Source organism: Carassius auratus, chromosome 35 (assembly GCF_003368295.1).
Source record: "Carassius auratus strain Wakin chromosome 35, ASM336829v1, whole genome shotgun sequence".
Classification (NCBI taxonomy): Eukaryota; Metazoa; Chordata; class Actinopteri; order Cypriniformes; family Cyprinidae; genus Carassius; species Carassius auratus.
Window position 1 is genome coordinate 2,534,327 of NC_039277.1, and position 14,764 is coordinate 2,549,090.

General features: G+C 37.2%; 1 protein-coding gene across 2 annotated transcripts in view; it reads left to right on the plus strand.

The window, feature by feature from the left end:
* LOC113054027 (ephrin type-A receptor 5-like) overlaps positions 1–14,764 on the plus strand; it is a 102,634-nt gene that overhangs the window by 24,981 nt on the left and 62,889 nt on the right. For both annotated transcript variants that reach the window (XM_026219294.1, XM_026219295.1), the window contains exon 3: positions 2,539–3,202. In XM_026219294.1, the coding sequence (XP_026075079.1) occupies positions 2,539–3,202 (664 nt within the window). The remainder of the gene's footprint in view (positions 1–2,538; positions 3,203–14,764) is intronic.

The following is a 14,764-nucleotide window of genomic DNA, read 5'->3' on the forward strand; positions in this document are numbered from 1 at the left end:
ATGAGATGACTCCCCATTTAAATAAACAAAGTTGTAGAAATCGGACAAGTAGGATCTAAAGCATCTTAGAGCCTGCCCTTGAATACATGTATAGTTTTGGAATTGATCTGTGAGTATATGATGACCTATGGTGTTGAATGTGGCACTAAGATCAAGTAAAACTAGCAATGAGATGCAGTCTTGGTCTGATGCAAGAAGCAAGTCATTTGTAATTTTAACAAGTGCAGTTTCTGTGCTATGATGGGGCCTGAAACCGATGACTAAAATTCCTCAAACAGATCTTTTTTTTTATTTTTTTTTTTTTATTATTTTTTTTGCAGGAAAGAGCACAATTTTCCAGACACAACATTTTCTAAAATTTTAGACATAAATGAAATTCTGTAATTTGGAATGGGTCTGTAATTAACCAGTTCACTAGGATCTAGCTTTGGTTTCCTTAATAAGAGGCTTAATAGTCCCCAGCTTGAATGGTTTTTGGATGTGACCTACAGATAACGACGATTTAATAATATTGAGAAGCGGTTCTTCTGCTACAGGTAACAATTCTTTCAGTAATTTCGTGGATACAGGATGTAATAAACATGTTATTGGTTTAGATGCAGTGATAAGTTTATTTAGCTCTTCCTGCCCTATAGCTGTAAAGCACTGCAGTTTATACTGCAGGTGCAATGATTGAATTTGAAGTATAAGATGCTGTAGAATCTACATTTGTTATTGTATTTCTGATGTTATCTATTTTATCAGTGAATAAAAATATCAGAGTTATTACTATTAAACTGTGAGGGAATATTTAGATTGGGTGGCGTCTGGTTATTTGTTAATTTAGCCACTACTACAACGACATAGTCGGTGAAAGTCCAGCCCATTTGTGACACTCTCTGGCCTATTAGTATATACACAGCCCTAAGTGAGAAGCTGCCATCCACCATTACTGTTCTCTTGCTGTAGCTGCTGGAGGTACAATGTCAGTATCAAAGAGCCATTAAAAGTGTTGTGTGTTGGGATGCACGTAGGAGTCAAACGAATTAACATAGGTGTCTCCATAGACTGCTAAAGACCCCCCCCCTCCCCCCAAAAAAAACACCAAAAAAAAAAAACAAACTAAAAAGTCCTATACATTTGTGCTAACATTTTAGACCAGACTGCCTCACAAAGGAGGCTTTGTTCAGCGCTGGAGTTGTGCAAAGATTGGTTCTGAAAGAGGGATCGATACCAGTACTTTGTGCAGAAATGTAAAGACTAAACACAAAGTAAGCATCATGAAACAATTTTTTTTTTTTTTCCAGAAGAGCCTCTTGGCTCTCTGAAAGGCTAATTTAGCTAAAGCTACTATTGTCTCTGCCTGTTTTCACTAATGCTGCCTTCATGTGCTACCAGAATGCTCGTAAATAGGAATGTGGTAGTTAAAAATTGCATTTGGAAGCAATATGAAGTCAGTTACATGGTCACCATCAGTTACACTTTAACCTTGGTATGCCCCAAGAATGAGTTCTTGAAGCTCTGGCCAGGGTTGCCAGGTTTTCATAGCAAAACCTGCCTAGCTGCTAGTAAAAACTAGCCCAATCACATTTTGAGGGGGATCCCCTGGTAAAAATTGTATTCCGGTGGGGGAAAATACTTTTTTTTTGTGGGGTTCACCTGGTCAAATTTGCATTTTAGGGGCTAAATACCACGCTATTGGGGTCGCTTAAACCCTATGGGAAAACCATGGTCTTGGCAATACTGATGCTCCACACTCAGTAACTCATTTAGAGAGCAGTAACTCATTTTCATTTAAAGGGGACAAACACATATAACAATGTGTTTTGGCTCATACCCTAAAAGTGGCAATTTCAACAAGCTATAAGTATGAGTATTTTTAGATAAAACTTTGCATACACATTCTGGGGATATCAGAGAACAATTTGTATCAATGCATTCTATGGGACCTCTAAGCTTTTGTGACAATGCACAGCAGTGGCTTGTAAACTGTCCTGGGGTGCATGTCCCAAAAGCATAGTTGCAAGTTCTGTCATTAACAATAGAGTTTAATAGAATTAACAACTAAAGTTAGCTAACGATGCTTTTTGGAAACGTACCCCTGAGCATTTTTCATGATGGTCTCAGGCAGTCAGTTGAAATCACAGGCCCCTCCCCCCTATCTGTGGGCTCCATTAATAGTCACTACCTTTCTTACGACTAACAACGGATCTGCCCGCTTGGAGTCTTTACTAATGAGCTGATACATAGATTCAGTTGAGTAAGATTAAGAAAACATACAAAATATTGGAGTTACTCAAGGTCCAGGGTTGTGAACCACTGCTCTTCTACACAGAGATTCAATGAGGTTCTATCACAACTACTTTTGTCAGAGCAACAGCCTTGTGAAAAGTGCTCCAAAATATAATGTAACAGCGCTTTGACCAATTAGCGTTTGACTCCTTACTCCTGACAAAGTTTCCTGTCTTTGCTTGACTGTCCTCTCATAAAAACCTCCAAACATGAATGAAAAATTGACTCTTTTTGATCTGTTTTATTTTTTTTCTCCTTGTATTTCAGTGGGAAGAAATCGGAGAGGTGGACGAGAACTATGCACCCATCCACACGTACCAGGTGTGTAAGGTAATGGAGCAAAACCAGAACAATTGGTTGCAAACAAACTTTATATTAAACCAAGGTTCCCAGCGAGTGTTCGTGGAGCTCAAGTTCACTCTACGGGACTGCAACAGTCTCCCTGGAGGTCTGGGCACATGCAAGGAGACATTCAACGTCTACTATTATGAAACCAATGATGAGGAGAGGGGAAATATTCGGGAAAGCCAATACATGAAGATTGACACCATCGCGGCCGACGAGAGTTTCACAGAGCTCGATCTCGGAGACAGAGTCATGAAGCTGAACACGGAAGTTCGGGATTTGGGTCCGCTGACCATGAAAGGCTTCTATCTGGCCTTTCAAGACCTGGGTGCATGTATTGCACTCGTGTCCGTCCGTGTCTTCTACAAAAAGTGTCCTTTTGTGGTCAGGAATTTGGCCCTCTTCCCAGATACTATAACTGGGGGAGAATCCTCCCAGCTTCTGGAGGTGCCAGGGACCTGTGTCAACAACTCGGAAGCTGATGAACTTCCCAGAATGCACTGCAGCACGGAGGGGGAGTGGCTGGTGCCCATTGGGAGGTGCATGTGCCAGGCGGGCCATGAGGAAGTTAATGGCTCCTGTCAAGGTTGGTGACCATCTTCATTATTATGCAAATGCAAGCGCTGCCGATGCCACACATGTGTAACGTATCCCCTTGACCTGCATCTCTGAATGTCACACACACTGTTGAGAACCTGACCTCTTTGTTTGGTATGTGCAGACTGTGACATTCATTTCACAATCTAGTGATTTTACAATTTCATCTCTTATGTATTATGGCAGACAGAGTTTCTGTTTAAGATGTTTATAATAGTTGTGTGTATATTTAAGGCACTTAGCGCACTCGGCAGGTATTTAGGATGGATACTGGTTAGAAGGATATACATAACTCAAAGCTGACAGGCGGTGTTAATCATGGAGGAAATGGTAGAAGTGGATTGGTAGCGTAACAGCTTATAGAAAGTGTAAGAATGACAGGCAGATGATTCAATGAGTTGAGTTGAATGAGTTGAACAATACAGTGGACTAGGGGTGACCCCAGATAGTCGACGATTCGATGCTTTGATTGGAGGAACCTGATTTGACTACCAATCTAACAGTCGAATATTCGAGGGGTGTTATTGATTATGCCATTTTGACTATGGGGGAGCTCAAATGTCTGATTTCACATAAAACTACTGGTTTTCTCCCAATAAGTTAATATGAAGCCTATTATTATAAAGCTGTAAGAATCTGAAAAGAAAGTAGATTAAAATTTATATTTTAAAGTGCGTGAATAAATCCAACCACCCCTATAGATTTATGTTTCACGTTCCATAATCCGTGACACTGACAGAGGAGCATTTTAGCGGCAGGGATTTAAAACTTTACCAAGACTCAAACTGACACAGGCAGAGGCTGGATTTTTTCGAACAAGTAGGGTACAAGTGATTTCAGAAAATTTCAGCCGGTGTATATATATCAGGGATATATTATTTACCTGATATAAGATGCATTTGGTTTTGATTCAAGGGCATCAATATAGCGCTATGGTGATATCTCTTCAGTGCACAGCGCGAGCAGCTCAAACTACAATGCAGAATATTAATAACTATGACCGAGACTGTTATATACATACTATTATAATGAGAAGACCTTTATACTAAAATCATATGAATTTTTAGAGTTTAGCTGCTGTGTTTCTGCACATTATTTTGTGAAGAACGCGTCCACAAAAGGAGTTTGCATTCTGAGCCATGCAGATATGTTCAAGTGCATTCGGGCCCTTTTTGGTAAATAGCCTTTAAGTCTTAATATTAACGTTATGTTGTATAAATATCGAAGCGTATTCTATATGAAATCAAATGCATCCCTCTAACGTTACTGGTCATCTTCAGCGTGCGCAGCTCAAAACAGAAATGCAGAACATTAACTGCTAACTTTTTAGGCTAACGTAATAATGAGAGCACTATTGTTAAATAAAATAACATTGTTAATTGTTATGGTTTCACCGACTTTATCTGTCCTATCTGTTCATCAAAACATAAAACATTATTTACCCCGTTTATATCTGCAAGGTGTCCGTTACAAATTTTCAGTAATTTTGTTAAATGTCTGACTTGACTCTTGTTAATGTATTTTGCCCCACACCCAAACATATGATTCGACTATCAGTCGAATATCGGCGATATTCGAAAATTCTGATTCGACTATGAAAATCCTTAGTCAGGGATAGCAGCCCACTTCATGCCGGATATTGTAGAGTCTGTTGTTTTAAATGACTCCACTTATTTACACTGCAGCAAACTTGCATTGTTTCACAAATAATAACTTGACAAAGCTTTCATTTAGTTACTGTAGGTGGGATCAGTGTGTCTCTCAGAAAACGTATATATATATATATATATATATATATATATATATATATATATATATATATATATATATAATATGTATGTCTGTGTGTGTATATGTAAATATTAATGGCATTCTTTTTGTAAATGAAAAATTGTTGCCATGCTGAAATGGCAAGGAAACTCAAATTTGAAAGCTCACATACTGTACAGTACCCACAAATCAATGAAATAGTTACAAACAGAATAAATAAATCAAATTAACAAAATTAAATAAAAAGGAAAATTTTTGAAAATTGGATTTTTCAAGAAACAAAAATACAACTGAAACTCTACATGTGCTCTGCAATATAAATGAAAACAAAATATAATTATGAATTAATCATAATTATTAGTCATTATTATCATTAAATAAATAGTCCCGATTATTTGATCCAAGTGGCCTCAAATAAATTGTTGCTATAGGGTGCCATATAGTTTATGGCCATGCCAATATCTTTACAGAAGATTGACCAGTGACTTATATAATGTCAGTATGAGCATGACAATTTTATAATAGCTAGTAAAATATACATAAAAATGCTGAATTTACAACAAATAAGTGTCTACTCAAAAATGAAACCGCCAATCAAACGAACTGAGGGTAGGATGTCCATTTTTTTATTTTATTTTATTCTCTGTCTCTTTAGTAGAAGTTTTCTACATTTTTTGGATGCCATGCTTAAAAAAAAAAAAAAAAAAAAGAAAAGAAAAAAGGAACGTTTCCCTCAAATCCTTCTTCTTTTAAACACTTTAACCTTTCTGATTTTGCTTGTCAGCATCAAGTAAAGTTGAATCAGCAGGACAATGAAAGTATTGTTGATATGTATATTTTTTTTAATTCCCTTTGAACGATTTGCTTTTGAAATGCACATGGCTAGCAGATTGTTCCATCTCAGAAACTGAAATTTTACAGGAGTTGTTTCACATTACCCTACCAGTTTTAAATGAGGTGCCATTTTCTTTTTCATCTTTTTGAGTTTGTCTTAGTTTTGATGACTTTACCCAACCCCCATCCACACCACTGGAGCCCAAATGATATAATGATGGTTTGGATAGAGGAGACAGGAAGTGATTGAGGGGTCCACGCTCCATTGCTGGAGGAGGGCAGTGTGTCCTGTGAATGAAACAGTGCCTTCATCCTCACCCTCCTCACATCAGATTGCTTCCTTTGTCTGCTGCCTGAGTTGGCGCTTTGCGATAAGAATTATTTTTGAGTGCATTGTGAGATTTCTGTAAGAATTAATTTCCAGTGTCCTGTGCAATGGAAGCTTTACAGGGAGTTGGTTTGTGCAGTTGGCCAGGATTTCAAACAGACCAGGTGACAAAGGGTCAAATGCTTTCAGGGCTTTTGTTTGGTGGAGGAGCTGCAGCTGAGTTGGCAAAATGGTACTATGAGTAGTCGGAGCCATGGGTGTACAATGCTGTTCCTATTCAGATGTTTCATGTAGGCAATTATAAAATTAATATAAACATAACAGCCACCTGAGATAAAGAGGAAAGGGGCAGCCTGGCTGCTCTTTGGGGAGACATGCTGAATACATTCAGTTTGTCACACAAACAAGGACATTTTATCAGAGCAGAATAGAAATAATGCAGAGGTTGTTGGCTTAGATGAGAGTTTATACCTCTTGCAATTAGAATTGAATAAATCGTATGAGTTAATCTATGACAACTTGTGCAATTACCCAGCAGGAAAGGCCTTAAGGCCCATTCACACCAAGAACATAAACTGTACTGATAACTATATTAGCCTTCACACCAACAGACAATCTGAAAATGCTTTGAACATTATTCCAATCATATCTTTAATGTTTTAGTGTCTGCTCCTCTATTAAATTGTGGTCACATTAGTCAAATTTGGAGGGGAAAAAAGGCTAATCATCTGTGGTCGAAATTCAGATCGCTTTCAAACATGTGAAGGGAAATTTTTGAGCAGTTAACCAGATAATATGGATTCCAAGACTGCATTTCACCTGCAAAAATATTCACCAAATGGTGTTAAACGTGACTGCACCTTTAAATTTAGAAAAGTTTTACAACTTTGTGGTTGTATTTATTGTTCTTGGCGTGAATATGCTTTTAGACAATTACATTTCAATTAATGAACTTTAATTTGTGCTCATAGCTGTGACTAGTGTAGAGTCAAGCGTCCTTTTGTCTTCATCAATTTGTCTCACATAGCCAGACTTTTGACTTGTGGCATGAAGTCTGATCGGCACTGTGTCAAATTCCGGCCAATAACCACCCACTTGGACAGGAAATCCTGACTGACATGTAAAGTGACAAATTAAAAAATATGTATATTTATAAATTAATATTAAAGAGATTGAACCAAATCAATAGACCAGCATGGGGAAATGAATTCATACGATGCAGCAATGGTTACATAAAACATACTTATAAAAGTTGTGAATTTAGTCAATAAAGGGAATGTTTCTCCTGTTATGGTCAAAAGTTCCATCATTACTAAACATTTCAAAGACTTTAGATTTCCTAAATCCACAGTTCCAATGAATATTCAGAACTACAGCTCTCAACCGGTTAGAAGCAGTTTCTTTTTAAAATGACTTTAATAGATCATGCACTTGAGCCAAATCAGCAAATTAATCAATCAATCAATCACCTTTATTTATATAGTGCTTTAAACAAAATACATTGCGGCAAAGCACTGAACAACATTCATTTGGAAAACAGTGTCTCAATAATGCAAAATGATAGTTAAAGGCAGTTCATCATTGAATTTAGTTATGTCATCTCTGTTCAGTTGAAATAGTGTCTGTTTTAATTTGTAATCAAGTCAATGATATCGCTGTAGATGAAGTGACCCCAACTAAGCAAGCCAGAGGCGACAGCGGCAAGGAACCGAAACTCCATCGGTGACAGAATGGAGAAAAAAAACCTTGGGAGAAACCAGGCTCAGTTGGGGGGCCAGTTCTCCTCTGACCAGACGAAACCAGTAGTTCAATTCCAGGCTGCAGCAAAGTCAGATTGTGCAGAAGAATCATCTGTTTCCTGTGGTCTTGTCCTGGTGGTCCTCTGAGACAAGGTCTTTACAGGGGATCTGTATCTGGGGCTCTAGTTGTCCTGGTCTCCGCTGTCTTTCAGGGCAGTAGAGGTCCTTTCTAGGTGCTGATCGACCATCTGGTCTGGATACGTACTGGATCCGGGTGACTGCAGTGACCCTCTGATCTGGACACAGACTGGATCTGGTGGCCACGGTGACCTCGGAACAAGAGAGAAACAGACAAATATTAGCGTAGATGCCATTCTTCTAATGATGTAGAAAGTACGGTGTTATGTGAAGTGTTCCGGTTCCAGTTTACCTAATTAATGCAGCCTAAAAATCCTTTAACGGATTTGGATATTAAAAGCATATTAGTATGTTATGTGTATGCCAGGTTAAAGAGATGGGTCTTTAATCTAGATTTAAACTGCAAGAGTGTGTCTGCCTCCCGAACAATGTTAGGTAGGTTATTCCAGAGTTTAGGCGCCAAATAGGAAAAGGATCTGCCGCCCGCAGTTGATTTTGATATTCTAGGTATTATCAAATTGCCTGAGTTTTGAGAACGTAGCGGACGTAGAGGAGTATAATGTAAAAGGAGCTCATTCAAATACTGAGGTGCTAAACCATTCAGGGCTTTATCAGTAATAAGCAATATTTTAAAATCTATACGATGTTTGATAGGGAGCCAGTGCAGTGTGGACAGGACCGGGCTAATATGGTCATACTTCCTGGTTCTAGTAAGAACTCTTGCTGCTGCATTTTGGACTAGCTGTAGTTTGTTTACCAAGCGTGCAGAACAACCACCCAATAAAGCATTACAATAGTCTAACCTTGAAGTCATAAATGCATGGATTAACATTTCTGCATTTGACATTGAGAGCATAGGCCGTAATTTAGATATATTTTTGAGATGGAAAAATGCAGTTTTACAAATGCTAGAAACGTGGCTTTCTAAAGAAAAATTGCGATCAAGTAGCACACCTAGGTTCCTAACTGATGACGAAGAATTGACAGAGCAACCATCAAGTCTTAGACAGTGTTCTAGGTTATTACAAGTAGAGTTTTTAGGCCCTATGATTAATACCTCTGTTTTTTCTGAATTTAGCAGTAAGAAATTACTCGTCATCCAATTTTTTATATCGACTATGTATTCCATTAGTTTTTCAAATTGGTGTGTTTCACCGGGCTGCGAGGAAATATAGAGCTGCGTATCATCAGCATAACAGTGAAAGCTAACACCATGTTTCCTGATGATATCTCCCAAGGGTAACATATAAAGCGTGAAGAGTAGCGGCCCTAGAACTGAGCCTTGAGGTACTCCATACTGCACTTGTGATCGATATGATACATCTTCATTCACTGCTACGAACTGATGGCGGTCATATAAGTACGATTTAAACCATGCTAATGCACTTCCACTGATGCCAACAAAGTGTTCAAGTCTATGCAAAAGAATGTTGTGGTCAATTGTGTCAAACGCAGCACTAAGATCCAATAAAACTAATAGAGAGATACACCCACGATCAGATGATAAGAGCAGATCATTTGTAACTCTAAGGAGAGCAGTTTCAGTACTATGATACGGTCTAAATCCTGACTGGAAATCCTCACATATACCATTTTTCTCTAAGAAGGAATTTAATTGTGAGGATACCACCTTTTCTAGTATCTTGGACAGAAAAGGGAGATTCGAGATTGGTCTATAATTAACTAGTTCTCTGGGGTCAAGTTGTGGCTTTTTTATGAGAGGCTTAATAACAGCCAGTTTGAAGGTTTTGGGGACATATCCTAATGACAATGAGGAATTAATAATAGTCAGAAGAGGACCTATGACTTCAGGAAGCACCTCTTTTAAGAGCTTAGATGGTATAGGGTCTAACATACATGTTGTAAGTTTAGATGATTTAACAAGTTTATACAATTCTTCCTCTCCTATAGTAGAGAATGAGTGGAACTGTTCCTCAGGGGGTCTATAGTGCACTGTCTGATGCGAAACTGTAGCTGACGGCTGAATGGTTGCAATTTTATCTCTAATAGTATCGATTTTAGAAGTAAAGTAGTTCATAAAGTCATTACTGCTGTGGTGTTGGGAAATGTCAACACTTGTTGAGGCTTTATTTTTCGTTAATTTAGCCACTGTATTGAATAAATACCTGGGGTTATGTATGTTTTCTTCTAAAAGAGAAGAAAAGTAATCAGATCTAGCAGTTTTTAATGCTTTTCGGTAGGATATGCTACTTTCCCGCCAAGCAATACGAAATACCTCTAGTTTTGTTTTCCTCCAGCTGCGCTCCATTTTTCGGGCTGCTCTCTTTAGGGTGCGAGTATGCTCATTATACCATGGTGTCAAACTGTTTTCCTTAACCTTTCTTAAGCGTAAAGGAGCAACTGTATTTAAAGTGCTAGAAAAGAGAGAGTCCATAGTTTCTGTTACATCATCAAGTTGTTCTGAGGTTTTGGATATGCTAATGAATTCGGATACATCAGGAAGATAACTTAAAAAGCAGTCTTTTGTGGTAGAAGTGATGGTTCTTCGATACTTGTAACAAGAAGTAGAATTTACAATTTTGTCTATATGAAGTTTACACAGAACTAAATAATGATCTGAGATATCATCACTTGGCTGAATAATTTCAGAATGTCTATAAATGCTGATCCCAATGCATCTTTTTCATTATCGACATGGATATTAAAATCACCAACTATTAAGACTTTATCTGCAGCCAGAACTAACTCGGATGTAAAATCACCAAACTCTTTAATAAAGTCTGTATGGTGCCCTGGTGGCCTGTATACAGTAGCCAGTACAAACATAACAGGGGATTTATCATTAACATTGGTTTCTCTGGATAATGTTATATGAAGCACCATTACTTCAAACGAGTTATACTTGAAGCCTGCCCTCTGAGAAATCCTGAAAACGTTATTATAAATTGAAGCAACTCCTCCCCCTTTGCCTTTTAGACGCGGCTCGTGTTTATAACAATAATCTTGGGGGGTGGACTCATTTAAAATAATGTAATCATCAGGTTTTAGCCAGGTTTCTGTCAAGCAGAGCACATCTATATTATGATCAGTTATCATATTATTTACAAAAAGTGTTTTCGTAGAAATGGATCTGATATTCAATAAGCCAAGCTTTATCATTTGTTTATCCATATTGCATTTGTTTTTTATTTGTTGAACCTCAATTAAATTGTTAACCTTAACTTGGTTTGGACGTTTTTTGTATTTTCTAGTTCGGGGAACAGACACAGTCTCTATAGTGTGATATCTAGGTGAAAGAGTCTCTATGTGCTGAGAATTAACTGACCTCTGTGACGGGAGGCAGCCAGCAGACGGTCGGTTAAGCCAGTCTGTCTGCTTCCTGACCTGGGCCCCAGTTAGTCAAGTATAAACACTAAGACTATTTGCCATATTTCTAGACAGAAGAGTGGCGCCACCCCAGGAGGGATGAAGACCATCTCTTTTAAACAGGTCAGGTCTGCCCCAAAAGCTCGTCCAATTGTCTATGAAACCTATGTTATTCTGTGGGCACCACTTAGACATCCAGCCATTGAGTGATGACAATCTGCTATGCATCTCGTCACCACGGTAAGCAGGGAGGGGACCAGAGCATATTACAGTGTCTGACATCGTGCTTGCAAGTTCACAAATTAATGTAGTGCCTTGTTTGGGATCACTTCATCTACAGCGATATCGTTGACTTGATTGCAAATAAATGCACAGACACTATTTAAACTGAACAGAAATGACATCACTGAATTCAATGATGAACTGCCTTTAACTGTCATTTTGCATTATTGACACACTGTTTTCCAAATGAATGTTGTTCAGTGCTTTGACGCAATGTATTTTGTTTAAAGCACTATATAAATAAAGGTGACTTGACTTGAAGGGACTTAGGGGCTTCTCATCATTCTTATTCACATATCATTTCCCTCTGATTTAAAGTTAAATTATGGGTAGGGCTAGTTTTAGGGGTAGAGATAGGGTTAGGACTATGATTTTGGACAGGAATGTTGTTCTAGGATCAATAAAACATGTTGATCCAGGAACGTCTTAAGCTTTGTGTCCACCAAAGCTTTTTTAGCCAGTTGAAAATGCCAAACTCTGATCGCTTGAGAACTCTTCTGATGGACAGCATTTTTTATTTTATTTTTCATTTAAGATGCTTTGGCTGCTACCATACGGGATATCTGCAGAAGGGTAACTAGTATCTGATTTTGCATTTAGTTAATATATGAATATAAAAATGTTGACACAATATGAAATACTTGCTCTGGCCCTTGGTTTCTATGATTTTGTTCCATTGTTGTGCTTCTTGTTGTCATCTGTTGCGGTCGTACAAGACGGAAGTGGTGGTTGGTAGGAAAGGGCGTATCAGTCCTGAAGTATCAATATATTGGTATATATTGATATTTTGATATATCAATATGGAATTATCAATACTTAGATTAAAAAAATAAAATAAAAAATATAGTTTTTTTTTTTTTTTTTTTTTTTTTTACCTGTGATTTTTTTGTTTATTTAACAAAACATTTAATGTGTGCAATATGCATTGAACTGGACAAATAGCCTGTATTAGCGAACAATTGTGTAGGATATAACTATTTTCCAGCTCATCTGAACACACTCAAATGATGCAAGACAGAACCAATCAAAGCGTTCACTCCCTTCTTTTTATTATTATTATTTTTTATTATAATTTATTTGTTTATTTTTGTTCAACAAGCAAAATTTCATTTGCATCATTTTGCACAGGAAAGCATGAGACTTACAGGTACATACATACAATTGTACATATGCATGTACATACATAACCATACAAAATAAAATAATTACAAGATCAAAAAAAAAAAAAAAAAAAAAAGTATTACTTGCAATACTTCTGATACTGCATTCAAACAGGGCTCCATTAGCCAAAAGTATCATAAGAAAGCGATGATGCTTCTGGGAACAGCAGCATATAACAATACTATCAGAGGACAGGAAAAAAAGAAAAAAAAAAACTTTTGTGTTTCAGTTATATCACAATATATAAATAATAATAATAATAATAATAATAATAATAATAATAATAATAATAAATGAAGCTGTAGCCTATAGTTTGTATTTTTGTATTTATTTAAATTGAATGTTAGAAGTTCATATTGATCATGTTCTATTCTGTAGTGTTAATATAAATAATACACTGTCAGAAAAGGTTGCTTTTTATGTGTGCAACAGTCTATTTTTTTATGAAAATTAACCATGGTTTTGCTAAAGCGAATTCAACTATAGTATTTGTAGGTTCCATGGTTACTACTATGGTAAATATATTTTAACCATGAGTAAACAAAAATATAAACTGATAAATTGCAAATAAGGCATATTGAATTTTAAATTGTGTTTCAAATATAAAGTGGGTATCATTACCAATTTTACACATTAATTTAACAATACTAATAAAAAGTTAAGTTATCAGTATCTGTATCAATATCGGCGATACTGGCCTTTAAAAGTATCAGTATCGTATCGAAGTGGTATCCCTAGCAGTTGGTCGGTGTGGAATTAACTGGCAAAATCATTGTGCCTGGTGGCACCCATCATCTGTTATAGATCAAATAACATTGTCATTATGACACATGATGAGCACGACGTTACCATGGAAACAATAATGCGATACATGCTAAAATAACAGTTGCCTAAAAAACTCAGGCTGGGTGATCAGCTAGAACATTTTAAACTTGCATGAAGAACTAAAACAGCATTTTTAAAGAGCGTGCATGTGCGTACTTGCTCTAATACCATGGGGAAGCCTGGAGTGACGTGATGAAACCTGTGCAAATAAAGCGAAATGAAAGAACAAAAATAGCAATGCTGTTTTTTACAGAAATAATCTGACATAAATTTGATCTTAAGCTGATTAATTAGCAGAAGTCATCAACCCACCACCTCCTTGAAATCATAAACAGTTGTAACCAATATGGTTCGAACAACAGAATTTTCAGCATTTTTAGGAAACAGTCTTGCTAGTGGGTTAAGTGTGTTTTTGCACAGACTAAAAGCAGTTCATTTAATCTGAATGGAGTGTCTATAACACCTTGTTTGTGATTAATGTAAATATTTAACTCCTCTAGAATAATAAAACACATACTGGTTACTATTACTTAAAGTACAGTATCTCATTTGTGTTATGTTAAATGATATAGATTTTATTCCAGTAGATTCAGATAAATATAATTAATAAACCAAGAGCGACAAAGTATTTAGACTGTAAATGTACAGTCTCAATGTAATTTTTTATTGCCATGCCTTCTTAAAATCCTCAATGATTGTCAGACAAAAGATTAATAAAGTAGTGGAGACGGAATGGAAAGGAATCTGGTGTCTCGTGGTACTCAAATCACACGAGGCTGAACTGAAAATTCATGTAATTTGCACCAAAATGAACTGTTTGGCAAGGGCTGTCCTGCCAGGCCTGTGGAGGTGTGCGTGCGGGACAGAAGCACAGACAGAGATGGACTGAAATACAGGAGGGTGGTGGATGGGATTGTGTTCGTCTCTCTGTGGGATTGAGTTCGCTCTCCGGGCCGGAAGTCTTCTGAAAGAGCTGGATCTCCTCTGATCTCTCTCTATTTTCATTCCTGTCAGCCGTAACTGCTGCAGATGTCAAACTCCATTCAGTCACTCGCTACATACCAGGGGACTGATCTACTGTGGAGATATCTATCTATCTATCTATCTATCTATCTATCTATCTATCTATCTATCTATCTATCTATCT